Below are 19,902 nucleotides of genomic sequence, written 5' to 3'. Positions count from 1 at the left end.
TTTCCCCCTCTAGCTCTCTTGCCCAGAGTTCTGCGCAAGATCAGAATGGAGGGCCGTCGGGTCATCCTCATTGCTCCGGAGTGGCCCAGGCGAGCTTGGTACCCAGACCTGCTCCATCTGTCCGTAGAGGTGCCGTGGCATCTTCCGGACCGTCCAGACCTTCTCTCACAAGGTCCATTTTTCCGCCAGAATTCTGCGGCTCTCAGATTGACAGCGTGGCTCTTGAGTCCTGGATCTTGACGGCTTCTGGTATTCCTCCTGAAGTCATCTCCACTATGACTCGGGCTCGGAAGTCTTCCTCGGCCAAAATCTATCACAGGACTTGGAGAATTTTCCTGTCCTGGTGTCGCTCTTCCGGCCATGCTCCTTGGCCTTTTTCCTTGCCGACCCTTCTGTCCTTTCTACAGTCCGGTCTGCAGCTAGGACTATCCCTCAATTCCCTCAAGGGACAAGTCTCGGCTCTGTCAGTGCTGTTCCAGTGGCGTATCGCCCGGCTGGCTCAAGTGCGCACCTTCATGCAGGGCGCGTCTCACATCATTCCGCCTTACCGGCGGCCCTTGGATCCCTGGGACCTCAATTTGGTCCTCACGGCCTTGCAGAAACCCCCCTTTGAGCCTCTTAGGGAGGTTTCTTTGTTTCGTCTTTCACAGAAAGTGGTCTTTCTAGTGGCCATAACTTCCCTCAGGAGAGTCTCTGATTTGGCTGCGGTCTTTTCGGAGTCACCTTTTTTTGGTTTTTCATCAAGACAAGGTGGTTCTCCGTCCGACTCCGGACTTTCTCCCTAAGGTGGTTTCTCCTTTCCACCTTAACCAGGACATTTCCCTGCCTTCCTTTTGTCCGGCTCCTTTTCATCGCTTTGAAAAAGCGTTGCATACTCTGGATCTGGTGCGGGCGCTCCGGATCTATGTGTCTCGCACCGCTGCTCTTAGGCGGTGCACCTCTCTTTTTGTGCTAACCACAGGTCGGCGTAAGGGCCTCTCTGCTTCTAAGCCGACCTTAGCTCGTTGGATTAGGTCGACCATTTCCGATGCCTACCAGTGTACTCAGGTGCCTCCCTCGCCGGGGATCAAGGCACACTCGACCAGAGCTGTCGGTGCCTCTTGGGCTTTCAGGCACCAGGCTACGGCTCAGCAAGTCTGTCAGGCTGCCACTTGGACTAGCCTGCATACCTTTTCAAAGCACTACCACGTGCATGCTCATGCTTCGGCAGATGCGAGCTTGGGCAGACGCATCCTTCAGGCGGCTGTCGCTCATTTGTGAAGTTAGGCTCTGCCTACTTCTCAGTTTTTCTGTTTATTCCCACCCATGGACTGCTTTGAGACGTCCCAATGTCTGGGTCTCCCATAGGAACGATAAAGAAAAAGAGAATTTTGTTTACTTACCGTAAATTCTTTTTCTTATAGTTCCGTATTGGGAGACCCAGCGCCCTCCCTGTTGCCTGTTGGCAGTTTCTTGTTCCGCGTGTTATCACCGGCTATTGTCGTGGACAGAGGCTCCGGTTGTTCCGGTTCTTGCTCTGTCCTTACTTGTGGGTGGCTATTCTCCTTCAGCTTTTGCACTAAACTGGCTAGATCTGGTTCTCCAGGGGGTGTATAGGCTCAGAGGGAGGAGCTACACTTTTTAGTGTAGTACTTTGTGTGTCCTCCGGAGGCAGAAGCTATACACCCAATGTCTGGGTCTCCCAATACGGAACTATAAGAAAAAGAATTTACGGTAAGTAAACAAAATTCTCTTTTTTGTAATTAAATACATCACCCTCATAAGCCTCTTGATTAGGCTAATTTACATGACTGCTCCGTTTTTGCGGTCTGCAAAAAAAATGGTCATGTTTTTTCATGGATGCAACTGTGTGGCTTCCGTTCCGTTCCGTATATGGTCCGTTTGTCATCTGCGTACCTTCCTATTTTTTTCATACTGCAAAAAAACGGAAGCAGCTAGATAGATAGAGGGATAGATAGAGACAGATAGCTAGAGGGATAAATAGGGGGATGGATGAATGAATCAAGGGATAGATAGAGGAATAGATGAGAGACCAATATAATGTCCTACCCCCCCGCATATTCTAAGCTGGCACCCTGTAGTGCCTTTCATGTGGCACTAAAGGGTGCTTAGCCTTGTATTTAGCCAATAAATAATTAAAAAAAAAAACGATGTGAGGTCCCCCCTATCTTTTGTAGCCAGCTAGGGTAAAGCAGATGGCTGCAGCCTGCAGACCACAGCTGGCAGCTTCACCTTGGCTGGTAATCCAAAACAGAGGGCACCCCACGCTGTTATTTAAAATTAAATAAATAATTTAAAATAAAAAACGTGGGGTCCCCCCCAAATTGCATCACCAGCCAAGGTAAAGCGGACAGCTGTGGTCTGGTATTCTCAGACTAGGGAGGTCCACCGTTATTGGACACTCCCCAGCCTAAAAATAGCAGGCTACAGCTGCCCCAGAAGTGGCGCATCCATTGGATGTGCCAATCCTGGTGCTTTGCCCCAGCTCATCCCGCGCCCTGGTGCGTTGGCAAACGGGGTAATATATGGGGTTGATGCCAGATGTGTAATGTCACCTGGCATCAAGCCCTGGGGTTGGTGAGGTCAGGCGTCTATCAGATACCCGACATCACCAACCCAGTCAGTAAGAAATAAAAAAATAGACAACAAAAAAGTTTTATTTGAAAAAACACTCCCCACATTCCCTCTTTCAACAATTTATTGACAAGAACAATCAAATCCGGGTCCGGCGTAATCCAATAAGGGGGTCGCACGGCGATCCATACCATAGTCAATGAGACTCCCAGTCAATGAAGAACAAAATGTTCCCCATTGGCTGGGAGAGCAATGCAGTGACCTGAGCTAACATCAATAGGTCAGCCCAGGTCACTGCAGGGGATGCCGAGCGCTGCCATCAGGAGGTTAGATGAGATCATTACCTGCAGTAACGATCTCCTGCTCTGCTGACGTCAGCGCTGTCACTGACTTCTATGCCCGCCGCGTTCTACGCAGTATCGCGAGAGCCCGTGACGTCACTGCTAGTGACAGTCTCGGGCCGCCCGCGAGACGGGCAGAGAAGGCAGTGACCGTGGTGACGTCAGGAGGCAGGAGATCGTCACAGCAGGTAATTATCTCATCTAATCTAACCTGCAGCTACATGTGCAGAGAGCAGGGAGCCGTGCACACTGCTTAGCGCTGGCTCCTTGCTCTCCTAGCTACAGTACACATCGGGTTAATTAACCCGATGTGTACTGCAGCTACATGTCACAGTGCAGAGAGCAGGGAGCCGCGCACACTGCTTAGCGCTGGCTCCTTGCTCTCCTAGCTACAGTACACATCGGGTTAATTAACCCGATGTGTACTGCAGCTACATGTCACAGTGCAGAGAGCAGGGAGCCGCGCACACTGCTTAGCGCTGGGTCCCTGCACTCCTAGCTACAGTACACATAGGGTTAATTACCCGATGCGTACTGCAGCTACATGTCACAGTGCAGAGAGCAGGGAGCCGCGCACACTGCTTAGCGCTGGGTCCCTGCACTCCTAGCTACAGTACACATAGGGTTAATTACCCGATGCGTACTGCAGCTACATGTCACAGTGCAGAGAGCAGGGAGCCGCGCACACTGCTTAGCGCTGGGTCCCTGCACTCCTAGCTACAGTACACATAGGGTTAATTACCCGATGTGTACTGCAGCTACATGTGCACAGAGCAGGGAGCCGGCGCTGGCAGCGTGAGAGCGGCGGAGGCTGGTAACGAAGGTAAATATCGGGTAACCACCTTGGTTACCCGATGTTTACCTTGGTTACAGCTTACCGCAGCTGCCAGAAGCCGGCTCCTGCTCCCTGCTCGCTTCATTTCGTCGCTCTCTCGCTGTCACACACAGCGATCTGTGCGTCACAGCGGGAGAGCGACGGGCAGCTGCGGGGCTGGCAGGGAGCGGGACACAGACTGTACGGGCAGTGATGACAAGCAGCGCTCGTCATCCCCACGGATGCACGCACTGCAGGGTGAGAAGCAGCTTATACTGCAGAGGGGGGCAAACACTGACACGCTGCAGTGCGGGCATCCGCGGGGCTGGCGCGGGACACAGACTGATGCACATACACAGATGACCCATGATGACACAGACAGCGCGCACGGGGGGGGGGAGAAACAGTTCCCAGGGCGTCAGGCAGTAAACATGATAAAGCGCTGGGGCATTCAGGGCGCACGTAGCTGGGGGAGGGAGACTACGGAGTGTGTGGGAGGTTGCGGTGAGAGTACGGGGTGCTGGGCAGTGTGTGGGAGGGTGCAGGGAACGGGGGCGGTTACTCCACGCACTGTACAGCCCAGCAGGGCGGTAACATGCTGTTCCAGATTTGCATGTCAACATGGCCCTGCCCATGTAGACATGAAATGACCGGAAGCAGCAAAATCGCGGCAGGAGCGGTCACATGACCACTCTGAGCCGGGGGAGAGGGGCTGAGAGCAGGGCAGGTAAGTGGTCTCTTTCTACTTACCTGCCCCAATCTAGCCCAATAGTGTAATAATGGAAAAAAGTCAAAAGAAGCCGGATAACCCCTTTAATCCTTCCTGAGGACAGGGCCATCGGCTGATTCTGGTGAGGTGCTTGCTTCAATTGTAGCTCTGCTGAGCATTGCTCCCCCTCCTGGCATACTCCTATTAGAGACATGCAGAAATCTAAGGGCACTAAGAGTACTAAGGCCCACATAGTTTATTATTCAGCCTGCACTGCCTGCCACGCTGAGCTACCACGTAAACACACCTCTTCTCTCTGTGAGTCCTGTTCCCCTATAGCCCCCCAAGACCCCCCTGCCACCACCGCCGCAACCGGCAGCCCAGAGCCTAGGGTGTTATGATCCGTAACCATGGAAGACCGCCACAAATCATTGGCAAAAAAGGTGACAAGAGCATTGGCAACTAATCTGGCCGCCATCCCCTTACTAACCAACACAACTAGAAGTAGCCGAGGGGTGAACTAACATCCTGTGCACCGCGAACCCAGCCGGAGAACTAACTATCCTAAAGGTAGGAAAGATGAATAACTCTCTGCCTCAGAAAATAGACAAGAATAGCAAGCCCCCCACATTCAAAGACTGCGGTGATATAGGAAAAACACAATACACAGGTAGATGACAGGATTAGCAAAAGGTGAGGCCCCCGCTGACTAAAATAGGAAAGGACAGGAAAGGGACTGATGGTAGCCAGAGAAAAACCCTACAAAATACCAACTTCCTGATAGTACAAAAAGGCCCTCAGATCGCTCGATCTGAACTCCGTCCTATACCAGGTGCCCTTGTCATACCAATGAACAGAAAACAAGAATTATAACAAATTCAACAAGCCATAAACACATGGACCCAAAGGAGCTATACTCCACACAGAACTGCAGGGAGTACCTCAACAATCCACTGAGGGGGAAAACCCCTGGAAGGAAACAAACTGAAACCAACCACAACAAATGACAAACCCAGATAAGCAAAAAACCAGGCAATAAATAAAGAGCAAGAACTTATCTGAAGTGGATGTGAAGTAGAGCAGGATTAAGCAGGCTGTAGATACAAAGAACAACTGACATCCGGCAACAGCCTGCAATCAGACCAGGACTTAAATAAGCAGAGAGTTAGCAAAGGAAACACCCACTGCACAACACACCTGATCTCTGTCCAAACCTTTCCTGGCCACCAGAGGGAGCCTCCCAGCAGCCAAAACATAACCAACATTCACAACACTAGGGCCCCCAGCCCACCGGAATGGGCACAGTTTCTGTCCCAATCCATGGAAAAACTGTCACAGAACCTGGTTCTGGCTATGCAATGTCGTCCTCCACACCCTTCTGGGTCCCTGGACGGAACGCAGCCTGAGGATACCCCTATGGAGGATCCTTCTGAGGTAATCCGGGCACATGCTTCACCGGTTGCAGGGATCAGGAAAAGAGCACACGGCTGGGTGTCTCCAGCAGGCTCTCCCTCGGGAGCACACAGGGCAGGCTCTCCCACACGCTCCATGGCTTCTGAAGAGCTGGAGGAGGGAGAATGCTGTTTGTACCAGGAGGATTCCTTGGTTTCATCACCCCCAGATGATCAAACTGCAATAGACTCCCTTATAGCAGTAATCAACCAAACTCTGCATGTGGAGGATCCCCCATCCACTACCACTGACCATGCGGTCTCCTTTAAGAGGGCAAGGAAACCCCAAAAATGTTTTCGGTGATCACCCAGTTTCAGGATATCCTCACAAAGCAAAGGGAGAAGCCTGACAGGTGCTTCGGTAACCGAAAACTCATGGAGTCCCGGTACCCTTTTGCCTCACCTGCCCCTAAGGGCTGGGCCGATCCGCTCTCGGTCGACCCCCCCGGTCTCCCGCCTTACCACAAAGACGCTCCTGTCTTTACCCGATGGTTCTTCCATCAAGGACCCGACAAACATACAGGTGGAGCACCTCGCCCGCTCTGCTTTTGAGGCTGCGGGTTCCTCCCTCTCGCCCTCCTTTGCCTCTGTGTGGGTCGCAAAGGCGATCTCTGTCTGGGCAGATTCCCTTAACACTTCGCTTGAGGAATCCCAGTTCACTCATACCTTCACAGAGGTAACAGCTCAAATTGCCGCTGCGGTGGAGTACCTCATCCAGGCCTCCATGGACGCTGCTACCTGTGCAGCGTTTGCTGCCTCAAATACCATAGCCATCCATAGAGCTCTCTGGCTCCGACAATGGCGAGCGGACTCTGCCTCCAAGAAGTCTCTCACGGGCCTTCCCTTTTTTACAGACCGATTGTTTGGCGAACGTCTGGACAAGCTCATTTCTGACGCCACGGGAGGAAAGAGTATCTCCCTCCCCCAGCTGAAGTCCAGGACGTCCTTCACCAGACGTCCACAGTCCTCGTTCCGCTCCTTTCGGAACTCATTTGGTTGGTCGACATCCCGTGCTGTCCCCGCCACCAGCCGCGGACTACACAGAGACCGACCTTCTCAGCTCTCCCCGAAACCCACTTCGTCATGGCAGCCTAGACCGAAACAGTCCAGGACTAGAGAGACTTGGCCACGACATTTTCCCCCCTCATGACTCCTTCGGCGCCCCGGAAGACACACTCATTGTAGGAGGTCGACTGCGGCTCTTTCAACACATCTGGGCTGCTGCCTCAGACGACAAATGTTTGCGAGTCCTTGTGTCTTCCGATTACCATATAGAATTTCGCACCCGACCCCCCCAAAGACTCAAAAACGACGCAAAGCTTTTTTCTCAGCAATCCACTCGTTCCAAACAGCAGGAGTGATAATACCTGTCCCAGACGAGAAGTTCGGGGGGTTTTACTCCAACCTCTTTGTGGTCCCCAAAAAGGATGTGTCAGTTCGACCCATCTTGGACCTCAAACACCTAAACAAACATGTGCACGTACGGAGATTCAGAATGGAGTCCCTAAGGTCCATTATTGCATCCATGGTCGAAGGGGAATTCCTCGCCTCCATAGACATCAAGGACGCGTACCTGCACATACCCATCGCCCCAGATCACCAAAAGTTCCTCCGCTTCGCAATTCAGGACTCCCACTTTCAATTCGTAGCTCTACCCTTCGGCCTTGCCACCGCACCAAGGGTTTTCACCAAAGTCATGGCGGCCGCCATGAGCGTCCTTCTCGCCAGGGGAGTAGTTGTTCTCCCTTACTTGGATGACCTCCTCATCAAGGCCCCCTCCTTCCGCGACTGCTCAACCAGCGTACAGATCACTGTGGACACCCTATCCCGCTTAGGGTGGCTAGTGAATCTGGACAAATCATCCCCGATCCCATCACGATCCATCACCTTCCTGGGCATGTCCCTGGACACCCGTCGGGGCTTGATCCTTCTCCCTCAGGACAAGGCGTTCGCTCTTCAACGAGCAGTTCGCTGCCTTCTACGTCCTCCGTCTCGCTCCATTCGATTCAGCATGAAAGTGCTCGGCAGGATGGTGTCGGCTATGGAAGCAGTACCCTTTGCTCAACTGCACCTCCGCCCGCTGCAGCTAGCCCTTCTAGCGGCCTGGGACAAGAGCCCCTTCTTCCTGGACAGACATCTTCACCTGACGCCTTCAGTCAGGTACGCACTCCGCTGGTGGCTTCGGTCCTCATCCCTATCGAAGGGGAGATCTTTTCTCCCAGTGAACTGGCTGGTCCTGACCACGGACGCCAGCCTCCTAGGCTGGGGAGCAGTGTACCGGCACCACACTGCTCAAGGATGTTGGACGCCCCAGGAGTCCTTCCTTCCCATCAACATCCTGGAACTCCGTGCGATCTTCCTCGCGCTCAGAGCATTCTGCCCTCTGCTAGCGGGTCGTCAGATTCGAGTCCAATCGGACAATGCGACAGCTGTAGCCTATATCAATCGGCAGGGGGGCACCCGCAGCGAAGCGGCTTATCTCGAGGCCCACAAGATCCTCAGCTGGGCCGAATTGACGGGATCAGTGATATCAGCGGTACACATACCGGGGGTAGAGAACTGGGCAGCAGACTTTGAGTCGCCAAGGCCTGGCCGCCGGAGAATGGTCTCTCCACCCAGATGTGTTTCTACACATCTGCACTCGCTGGGGCACACCAGAGATGGACCTAATGGCCTCAAGGTTGAATGCAAAGGTACCCGCGTTCATAGCCAGGTCACGCGACCCGCAGTCCATCGGCGTGGATGCTCTTGTCTGCTCCTGGCACCACTTCCGCCTGCCTTACATATTTCCACCTTTACCCCTGCTGCCGCGGGTAATCAGGAAGATCAAGACAGAGGGAGTCCCGGTGATACTGATAGCACCGGACTGGCCCAGGCGCGCCTGGTACGCCGAATTAGTAAAAATGCTCACAGACGCACTGGGGCGCCTTCCAGACATCCCAGACTTGCTGGGACCCATTTCCCATCAGAACTCCAGAGCCCTGAAGCTGACGGCATGGCCATTGAGACCTGGGTATTAACAAGAGCGGGATTCTCCCCCGCGGTTATTGCCACCATAATCAGCGCCCGAAAGCCTGCTTCATCCCGCATTTACCACCGTACGTGGAAAATCTTCCTTTCATGGTGCAGAGAAACTAACGTCCAGCCTATGCCTCTGGCCATCCCCAGAATTCTCGACTTTCTACAGTCTGGCTTGCAAGCGGGGTTTGCTCTCAGTTCCCTTAAAGGGCAGGTCTCAGCGCTCTCAATCTTCTACCAATGCCGCCTGGCTTAAAAACCGCAAGTCAAGACCTTCCTCCAGGGCGTTTCCTATCTAGTTCCTTCGTACAAACGGCCGCTGGAACCATGGGACCTCAACCTCGTTCTGGACGGTCTCCAGAGGTCTCCCTTTGAACCCCTCAAGGAATCCTCCCTTGCTCTTCTGTCCTGGAAGGTAACATTCTTAGTGGCAATTACGTCCATCAGACGCGTTTCGGAGCTAGCAGCACTCTCTTGCTGCGAGCCTTTTCTGATCTTTCACCAGGACAAGGTGGTTCTGCGCCCCCTTCCGGATTTCCTTCCAAAGGTTCTTACCCCGTTTCATTTGAACGAGGACATTGTCCTGCCTTCCTTTTGTCCACACTCGGTTCATAGGGTGGAAAGGTCTCTGCATTCGTTAGACCTCGTCAGAGCTCTCAGATATTACATATCCAGGACAGCCCCTTTAGGAAAACGGACTCTTTGTTCGTCATTCCTGAGGGGCCTAAGAAGGGACAGGCAGCTTCAAAGGCGACGCTGGCTCGCTGGATTCGCTCTGCGATCCAGGAGGTCTACCGCTTGCAACTCAAGCCCATTCCTAGTGGGCTGCGGGCTCATTCCACGTGAGCAGTTGGCGCTTCGTGGGCCATTCGGCATCAGGCTTCAGTGGAACAGGTGTGTAAGGCTGCAACCTGGTCTAGCCTACATAAGTTTTCAAAGCATTACAGAGTCCATACCCAGGTTTCAACTGAGGCAAATCTGGGTAGGAAAATTCTGCAAACGGCAGTAGAGCACCTCTCTCAGTAGGCGCTCCAGGCTGTCTGGGACTGGTTCCTAGTCCTTGGGTTGTGTTGTCTTCTTTTATGTTTCCCACCCATGGACTGCTTTAGGACGTCCCATGGTCCTGTGTCCCCCAATGAGGAGTCAGAGAAAAACGGATTTTTGTGTACTCACCGTAAAATCGTTTTCTCTTAGCCATCTTTGGGGGACACAGCACCCACCCTGTTGCCCTGTTGGGCCTTGGTTCTCTCCGTACCTTATTTGGTTATGACTCTTTTTTTTTTTTTTTTTTCCTCATGTTTCTCTGTTGTGGTAAGTTTTTACTGTTTTTTTTTTTTTCTCCTACTGCTTGTGTACTAAAACTGAGCTTGCCTGGCCCGGCCAGGGGGTGTACACTGCAGAGGAGGAGCTATGCTTTTGCATCTACATAGTGTCCTCCTATGGATAGGCAGCATAACACCCATGGTCCTGTGTCCCCCAATGATGGCTAAGAGAAAACGATTTTACGGTGAGTACACAAAAATCTGTTTATTACATTATACCAAAGGAGGAGATATCGATCGGGAATGTCTAATCGTTGTGTTATTGCAGTGCAATTATTCTGCTCTTCTGTTTCACCTGTCAAATTTAGTGTTTTATTGCATTTTTTTTTTAAAACATTACATTTTTATTAGGATATAACATCATATTGCAACATATGTTTGAACCGTGAGAATACTTCTTATCACAAGTTATTTGGAAAGGAATGGGGAGGGGTGATGACATCAGACTGTACCCATGTGCTACCCGTAATGTTACATCTCTACATTCACATCGTTTAATCTGAAGGATAGCCAGCTGTCCCATTTTTTTGAGGAATAGTGCATTTTAGTGGTGATGGATGTGCCTTTTTCTGTCCTCACGAGAATATATGGATTCCAATTTCTCCCTTTATTTTATGTGAATTTTTTTAAGAGGTTTAAAATAATGCATTCAAATAATTTTTTGTTTTCTTAATGACTCCACAGCACGCACGAGAAAGGGGATAAATGACCGATTGCAGCAGAGAATGCTGACCTCCCCACTGGCTGTTTCAGGTTCCCTGAATCCACATCCTGGGATACAACAGACCTCTACCCCAATATTGGCAACTCAATATGTATTACGACCTCTACACACACCAGGTGCCTTACAGCCAATCGCCAGCTCTTCATTCATAACAGAGACCACCGCACAAAGCAATAACTCTACCTCCATAAGCCGTGAGTAACAGCACAAGTGATTGATGTATAATAATAATAATAATAATTTTATTCATTTATATAGCGCTATTAATTCCAAAGCGCTTTACATACATTGGCAACACTATCCCCATTGGGGCTCACAATCTAGAGTCCCTATCTGTATGTCTTTGGGAGTGTGGGAGGAAAGCGGAGAACCCGGAAGAAACCCACGCAACACGAGGAGAACATACAAACTCCTTGCAGATGGTGTCCTTGGTGGGATTTGAACTAACCACTAACTAACCACTGAGCTACCGTGTTACTCCTGATTCACTGATAGATCACACTAACACCAGTGGGATCCACTACGATACGTCTGCATTGATGCTAATGTGAACAAATCCCAATATACCTGATTTATGAAGTCGAAAGCTCAAGGCCTGCTGCTGTATTAGAGGTTTTGCTTATTTACCCATGAAACTCTATATGAAGAGTCTATAGATATGCGCTGAAGGTTATATAGTCAGTTTATCCACAGATGTGCCTGTTGTACGCACTCATTATAACTGTAGCGTCACATCCCCCGACATTATGATAGTCTAGTAAGTTTAGCAACTTCTATGAAATTACAGATTATTAAAAACTTAACAGCATTACTGTAAATGGCATTACTGACTAATCGTCTTTGTGTCACAGTTGTCGAAGCCGCACAAAGAAAACCGCCTCCTGCAGCCACCGCCTCTCCTGTTAGGCGTAAGCAGTGAGTTTATTTGTCCTAAGTTTCTATGAGAAAACATTCATTTTTTTTTTTATGAAATAAGATACTAGATGCTCATTATAATGTTTAATTTTTGCAGAGATATTCAGAGGAGGAGACGGGCGGCTCAGCTGAGCTCCGCTGCAGTAGCGTCTGATGGAGACGTAGGTGACAATGCTGACAGCCTACAGGCTATAATTGATAATGACTTTCCTGTAAGTGGATTGGATTAGTTTGATTCACTTCATTGTTTATTAAAGCGCCACTCCAGCATTTTGCTTTTTTATTACACCGCTGGATTGGAGCTTTAAAGTGAACCTGTCATCAGAAATTTAGCTATAAAGCTAAAAGTTCCCCCCTCTGCAGCTCCTGGGCTGCATTCTAGGAAGTTTCCTATAGTTTTTGTGGCCCCTTTTATTCCAAAATAAATACTTTACAAACTTGTACCTTTTTCGTATGCAAATTTCTTAAATCTTCCACGAGGGCGGGCTGCCTGATGTACGTTGCTGTCCTCCTGCCGATTTACGCCGCCCCCGAACGCTGAATTTCAAACCTCAGGACACCGCCCCATGGCGCCCGTGGTCCCGCGCATGCGCTGTGCTACTGTAGCGGTTCCGTGCACTGCGTGCACGTGTGACCGCTGGTGAGGCTTTTGCGCGGGCACCGACTGCTCCGTCCGCTCCTCCCATCTATTTCCTGCTGCTGAGCAGGATGGGAAGAAGGTGACGTCCGGTCATCTGGCCAGCGAGCAGAACGCTGGAGGAAGATGCGAAAGTGCGGTCACGAGGTTATGGGCGGCACTTGCTGATGACACTCACAGCGCCGCCCATAACCTCGTGCCCGCGCAAAGTGTCACTAGTGGTCACACGTGCACGGCACCGCTACAGTAGCACAGCGCATGCGCGGGACCACGGGCGCCCAGAGGTTTGAAATACAGCGTTCGGGGGTGGAGTAAATCGGCAGCAGGACAGCAACGTACATCAGGCAGCCCGCCCCCATGGAAGATTTAGGAAATTTGCATACGAAAAGGTACACGTTTGTAAAGTAATTATTTTGGAATAAAAGGGGCCACAAAAACTATAGGAAGCTTCCTAGAATGCAGCCCAGGAGCTGCAGAGGGGGGAACTTTTAGCTTTATAGCTAAATTTCTGATGACCGGTTCCCTTTAAATCTAAGTGCCCTGGCTCCTGTCTTATACTCACCTGCCACTGTGAGGTTAGGCCTGGGCTATGGGCCGTTTGTTCAAATGTAATAAGATGATCTGTGTATGTAAATAATCAAAATATAGATGTCGTTGCATAATTATCTGTGTGTCTATATGACAATCGCACAGACGCCATAATATGATTCTAAGATGTGTGTACAGTAAGGTGTTAACGGAGATAACGAAGCCAGAATGCACAATGAACAAAGAGGTATTCATAAACATACTGAGAGAATTTTATAATCATGATTTTCTCACCAGTTGGAATGAGGCATGTAAGTTGTGGGAGGTTGACTCCTCGTTCTTGCTCAGCAACGTGTTAACAAAGAAGTATTCAGTAAGCAAGAAACAGGCTAATGACGTACTATATGGACATTGCTGGTTACCTCTGACCAATGAGGGACAATGTTGAAGTGAATAACTGTGTATTTTACAATTTACGGATCAGAAGACCATGGAGCTTCTCCCGAATAGACACACGTCTGTGTGGTTATTGCTCCTCATACATACATCTGCGCAGATTGATTTGGACTCCGTCTCTGTGATCCTGAAAAACCCAATTTGCGGGTTTTCTCTAAATTCCCAACCTTGACACCACCGGCTTCCTCTGGTAGTACCGCAAATCCTGCCTGTTAGTCTCCTGTGATTTGTGACCTGCTTCTAGCTGCAGTGTTTCCTAGAGCGCGCCTGAGGTCAATCTTCAATACTTCTCTATGGGAGCCTCGTTGTGGCTCTCATAAACTTGTATTGAGCTCTTGTGACGTAATGTCTAACTTCCAGCCACTCAGACGTTAGTCACAAGATAGCACTGCAGGCCCAAGCGGTACTGAAAAAAACATAAAACATAGTTCCAGAGGTTGAAAAAAAGACCTAGGTCCATCTAGTTCAACCTTCACCCATCAGCGTGTGAGGACAAAACACGACAGGGCCACTGAAATTTAAAGTACCGTATTCTTCGCTTTATAAGACGCACTTTTGTTCCCCCCTCGGCGATGGGCTGGGGCAGCGCGCATATTATATATGCCTGCGCCCTCCTTTGATGACACATGCCTCCCCCCCCCTGTGTTAGCTATGGCCCCCAGGCTGCTGCCCATAGTAAAATAAAATACTCTTTACTCGCCTCCTCCAGCGCTGATCTCCCGGTCTCCCTCCTGCTGCTGTGATCATGCACGCAGAGATGATATCACTCTGCCGTATCACATGACTGGTCGAGAACCAGGAAATGCAGGAAGCCGGAGCTCAACCCCAAGGAGGGGGACACGAGACAGGACAGTGCTGGAGAAAGTAAGGAAAGAGTTTATTTCTTTGTCGCTCCATTGGGAGACCCAGACAATTGGGTGTATAGCTATTGCCTCTGGAGGCCACACAAAGTATTACACTTAAAAGTGTAAGGCCCCTCCCCTTCTGGCTATACACCCCCAGTGGGATCACTGGCTCACCAGTTTTGTGCTTTGTGCGAAGGAGGCAACACATCCACGCATAGCTCCACTTTTTAGTCAGCAGCAGCTGCTGACTATGTCGGATGGAAGAAAAGAGGACACATATAGTGTCCCCAGCATGCTCCCTTCTCACCCCACTGTATGTCGGAGGTGTTTGTAAGGTTGAGGTACCCATTGCGGGTACGGCGGCAGGAGCCCACATGCTGATTCCTTCCCCATCCCTTTTTACAGGGCTCTGGGTGAAGTGGGATTTACCGGTCTCCAGGCACTGAGACCGTGCTCCATCTACAGCCCCTGGAGAAGATGCTGGATGGAGCGGAGTACATCAGGGACATGGCCCTGCTTCCTCAAGGTACTCTGTGTCCCCGTGCATTTGGCGCTCACACCGCAGCATGCTGGGTGTTGTAGTGCGCCGGGGGACATCAGCGCTGCGGCGCCTGTGCCATGGCCTCATTCAGCTTTGCTGAAGCAGGCTCACTTATGGGAATTGGTCGCGCCGGCCGCTGGGACTGCGGCGCGGCTGGCACTTGTAGTGCGCCGGGGACTTCAGCGCGGCCTGCGCTTTTACGGCGGCCGCGCTGATAACTAGAGTCCCCGGCTTTTGCGGCCTGCTTCCGTTCGTTCCCGCCCCCAGACCTGCCAGTCAGGAGAGGGGCGGGACGCTGGCCACTTCCAGGAATCGGTCGCGCCGGCCGCTGGCAGCGGCGCGGCTGACACTTGTGGTGCGCCGGGGACTTCAGCGCGGCCCGCGCTTTTACGGCGGCCGCGCTGATAACTAGAGTCCCCGGCTTTTGCGGCCTGCTTCCGTTCGTTCCCGCCCCCAGACCTGCCAGTCAGGAGAGGGGCGGGACGCTGGCCACTTCTATGAATCGGTCGCGCCGGCCGCTGGAACTGCGGCGCGGCTGGCACTTGTGGTGCGCCGGGGACTTCAGCGCGGCCCGCGCTTTTACGGCGGCCGCGCTGTTAACTCGAGTCCCCGGCTTCTGGGCCTAGCTCCCTTCGTTACCGCCCACAGCCCTGACAGTCAGGGTAGGGGCGTGACGCTGCATAGAGCAGAGCTGAGAGCTGGAGTATGTTTTGCATACTCCACCCCTCTCACTGTGTGCACTGTGAGTCCGGATTCCCGCACTTTCTCAGGCACGCCCACGGCTTCCTTCTCTACAAGGACACCGGCAGCCATTAGTGTCAGTTTCTGTACGATACAGAGACAAGTGTGGAAGACCCTGGCATTCTGATAGTCACACAATCGCTGTAACAGGCGTTAAGCAGCACCTGTGGTGCTAACCCCACTAGTGCAGAAGTGCACTTATAGATATGCTTGTACTATATACATTGCACTGTTTGGTCGCACGTTGTATATACCCTCCTGGATTGTGCGGAGGAGTTATCAGCATATTCTCTGTGTAAAACAAAGGTGCAGAACCACATGTTTTTCTATACAGCTGGTACAGCATGTACGGCTATACGGCCGGCAGGTACATAGACTCCCATTCTATGCACTAATGGCCAGGGGATGAGGACGGTGTCTGCAGTATTTACTGACAGTTTTTCTGAGACTATGGCTATGATACTAGAAGCCTAGCAGTCCGGACATGTCTCTCACAATATGGGCACTGTTGAATCATTGATCCATGGCCCCCCTCAGTGTGAATAACTAACAGCTCCGGGAATGTCACACGCATCCCAGAGTCACGGCTCTGCACGGACGTCAGTCCCAGACAGCCTAAGTGGGCTCGCTATGAGCGGCCTCGGTTTCATCAGGGTCCTAACAGAAGGACTCGCTGTGTAATGAGGCGGAAGTAGCGGCTCAGGATTCTGATCCTGAGACCGCTCTCAATCTGGATACACCTGATTGTGACGCCATAGTAAATAATCTTATAGCGTCCATCTATAGAATGTGGGTTATTTCTCACAGCTCCTCCAGTGGAGGAGTCAGCTTCACGTATTTTTCTGGACCACTCTGCCTTCAGAGAGGCAGTCCAGGAACACCACGCTTATCCAGATATGCGCTTCTCCAAACGGCTTAGGATACACGTTATCCCTGTCCCCTGACTTGGTCAAGGACTGGACCCAATGTCCCGAGCGGCATCCTCCAATCTCCAGGCTTGTAGCTAGATCCATAGTTGCAGTGGGAGATGGAACTGCAAACTCAAAGATGCCACTGACAGACAGATGGATCTCTGGTCGAAAGCCATCTATGAGGCTGTCGGCGCACCGTTGGCTCCGGCATTCTCTCCCTTGGGGCACTCCAAGCTATTTCAGCTTGTCTTACACAGATTGACACGGTTACACGTACATCTGTGCCGCAGGTGGCATCCTTAACCTCTCAAATGTCTGCATTTGTTTCTTACGCGATTCAGGCTGTCCTGGACTCTGCGAACCGTGCGGCGGTAGCCTCCGCTACTCCGTGTTTTTAAGCAGAGCCTGGTCTCTGCTGACCGACTGTTTGGTGAGCGTTGGATGTAACCATCAAACAGTCCAGGGGTAAGGATTCATCCTTTCCTCAGCCCGGACACAACAAACCCCAACAGAGCAAGAGGCAGTCGGGGTTTTCGGCCTTTTCGAGGCTCGGGCAGGTCCCATTTTTCCTCGTCCAATGTGGACTCAAAAGGATCAGAGGAGCTAAGATTCTTAGCGGGCTCAGTCTCGCCCAAAAAAGCGACAGTCTGAAAACCCGCTTCCAAGGCGGCTTCCTCATGACTTGCGGCCTCGGTCGGTAGCAGGCTCTCCCGCCTTGGCGATATTTAGCTGCCATAGGTCAATGACCATTGAGTGTGAGACATTCTGTCTCACGGGTACAGGATAGAGCTCACTTCTCGTCCTCCAACTCGATTCTTCAGAATTTCTCCACCTCCCGGCCGGGCCGCTGCTCTTCTGCAAACAGGGTGCACTCTATAGGCAGAAAGAGTGATGACCCCCGTTCCTCTTCAGGAACAAGGTCACGGTTTTTACCCCAAATTCTTTGCGGTATCTATAACAACGGGCCGTTCCGTCCCGTTCTGGATCTAAAACTGCTCAGCAAGCTCGTGGACACCAGGCGGTTCCGGATGGAATCCTCCGCCATGTCATCGCCTCAAGGTCCCAAGGATATTTCCTAGCATCATTAGGCATCAAGGATGCTTATCCACACGTGCCGATTGATCCAGAGCACTAGCGTTTCTACGCTTCGTTATAGGAGACGAACACCCTCTGTTCGTAGCTCTACCTTCCGGCTAGCGACAGTCCAACTGGTCTTCGCCAAGGTCAGGGCAGCAGTAGTCACAGTCCTGCACTCTCAGGGTCACTCTGTGGTCCCGTATTTAGACGATCTACTTGTCAAGGCACTCTCTTAGGAAACATGCCAACACTGCCCGAACGTTGCGCTGGAGACTCTCTAGAGTTTTGGGTGGATCATCAACTTTTTAAAGTCAGATCCGACCCCGACCCTATCGATAACATATCTAGGCATAGAGTTTCTTACTCTCTCAGCGATAGTGAAGCTGCCGCTAGACAAACAGCATTCACTACGGGCTGCAAGCTCTTCTTTAAGAACCAGTCGCACACATTGAGACGCCTCATGCACTTCCTACGTAAGATGGTAGCAATGGAGGCAGTTCCTTTCGCGCAGTTTTACTGCGTCCACTACAATGGGACATTCTCCGCCAATGGGACGAGGAGTCGACGTCCCTCAACAGAGTCGTCGTTCTTTCTCAGGCGGCCAAGGAATCTCTACGGTGGTGGCTTCTTCTCACCTCTTGGTCAAAAAGAAGGTCCTTCCTATCCCCGTCCTGGGCGATAGTTACGACAGACGCGAGTCTATCAGGGTGGGGAGCAGTTTTTCTCCACTACAGCGCTCAGGGTACGTGGACTCAGCAAGAGTCCACTCTTCAGATCAATGTTCTTGAACACAGAGCAGTGTATCTTGCCCTACAATCCTTCCAACAGCGGCTGGAAAGCAAGCATATCCGACTTCAGTCGGACAGCTCCACAGCGGTGGCATACATCAACCACCAAGGAAGAACGCGCAACCGGCAAGCCTTCCAGGAAGTCCGGCAGGTTCTGATGTGGGTGGAAGACACGGCATCCACCATATCCACAATTCACATCCCAAGTGTGGAAACTAGGAAGCTGACTTCCTAAGTCGCTGAGGTGTGGCCGAAAGAGTATGGTCTCCTCACCCGGACGGGTTTCAGGAGATCTGGCGCCGCTGACAGAGGCCGGACGTCGATCTAATGGCGTCACGGCACAACAACAATGTGCCAGCTTCATGGCACGGTTTCACAATCATCGAGCTCTGGCGGCAAACGCCTTAGTTCAGCATTGGTCGCAGTTCCAGCTACCTTGGGTGCCACCTCTGGCATTGTTGCCCAGAGTACTGCGCTAGATCAACACCGACTGCGGCCGCGCCATCCTCGTCGCTACAAATTGGCCGAGGATGTTGTGGTACTCGGTTCTGTGGTGCCTCACGGTAGGCTAACCGGGGGCACTACCAGACCAATCAGACTGGCTGTCTCAAGGGCCATTCTTCCATTTGAATTCTACGGCCCTCAACCGGATGGTGTGGCATTGAGTCCTGGAACCTAGTGTCGTCAGGATTACCTCAGGACGTGGTTGCCACCATGAGACAGGCTAGCATACCAACGTCCGCCAAGATTGACCACAGGACGTGGAAGATGTTCTTATCTCGGTGCTCGGCGCAGGGTGTTTCTCCCTGGCCGGTTGCATCGTCTATGTTTCCTTCCTTCCTGCAATCTAGGTAGGAAAATGGGTTGTCGCTCAGTTCCCTTTAGGGACAAGTCTCAGCGCTATCTGTATTTTTTCAGAAACGACGACTTCCTCAGGTACGCACGTTCCTACGGGGAGTTTGTCTTCTCAGCACTCCGTACAAGCGGCCGTTAGAGCCCTGAGATCTGAACAAGGTTCTAATTGCTCTCCAGATGCCGCCTTTCGAGCCTTTGAAGGATGTCTCCCTTCCCGTTTTTCACGGGAAGTGGCCTTCTAGTAACGGTCTCGTCTCTTAGGAGAGTTTCCGAGCTAGCAACGCTCTCATACAAACTCCCTTCCTGGTCCTTCACCAGGACAGGGTAGTTCTGCGTCCGGTTCCGGAATTTCTCCCTAAGGTGGTATCCCATTTTCATATCAATCAGGATATCACCTCACCTTCTTTGTGTCCTCGTCCAGTCCATCAATTTCAGAAAGATTTGCATCTGTTGGTTCTGGTGAGAGCACTCAGGTTCTACTTCCCGCATGGCGCTCCTGCGCCACCCGGATGCACTCTTTGTCCTTGTCGCTGGTCGGCGTAAACAGTCGCAAGCTTCCAGATCCACCCTTGCTCGGGGGCTCGAGGAACCAATTCTTGAAACCTACAGTTCTACTGGGCTTCTGGTTCTCTCAAGGCCGAAGGCCCATTCTACC

At 51.6% G+C, this 19,902-nt stretch overlaps 1 protein-coding gene across 2 annotated transcripts in view; it reads left to right on the top strand.

Moving 5' to 3' along the window:
• The window catches only part of NPAT (nuclear protein, coactivator of histone transcription), a 127,946-nt gene that overhangs the window by 32,479 nt on the left and 75,565 nt on the right, over window positions 1–19,902 (top strand). For both annotated transcript variants that reach the window (XM_075337437.1, XM_075337436.1), the window contains exons 6-8: window positions 10,914–11,147; window positions 11,805–11,868; window positions 11,966–12,080. In XM_075337437.1, coding sequence (XP_075193552.1) covers window positions 10,914–11,147; window positions 11,805–11,868; window positions 11,966–12,080 — 413 coding nt within the window. The remainder of the gene's footprint in view (window positions 1–10,913; window positions 11,148–11,804; window positions 11,869–11,965; window positions 12,081–19,902) is intronic.

Source organism: Anomaloglossus baeobatrachus, chromosome 2 (assembly GCF_048569485.1).
Source record: "Anomaloglossus baeobatrachus isolate aAnoBae1 chromosome 2, aAnoBae1.hap1, whole genome shotgun sequence".
NCBI lineage: Eukaryota > Metazoa > Chordata > Amphibia > Anura > Aromobatidae > Anomaloglossus > Anomaloglossus baeobatrachus.
This window is presented reverse-complemented; position numbering and strand designations above follow the sequence as displayed.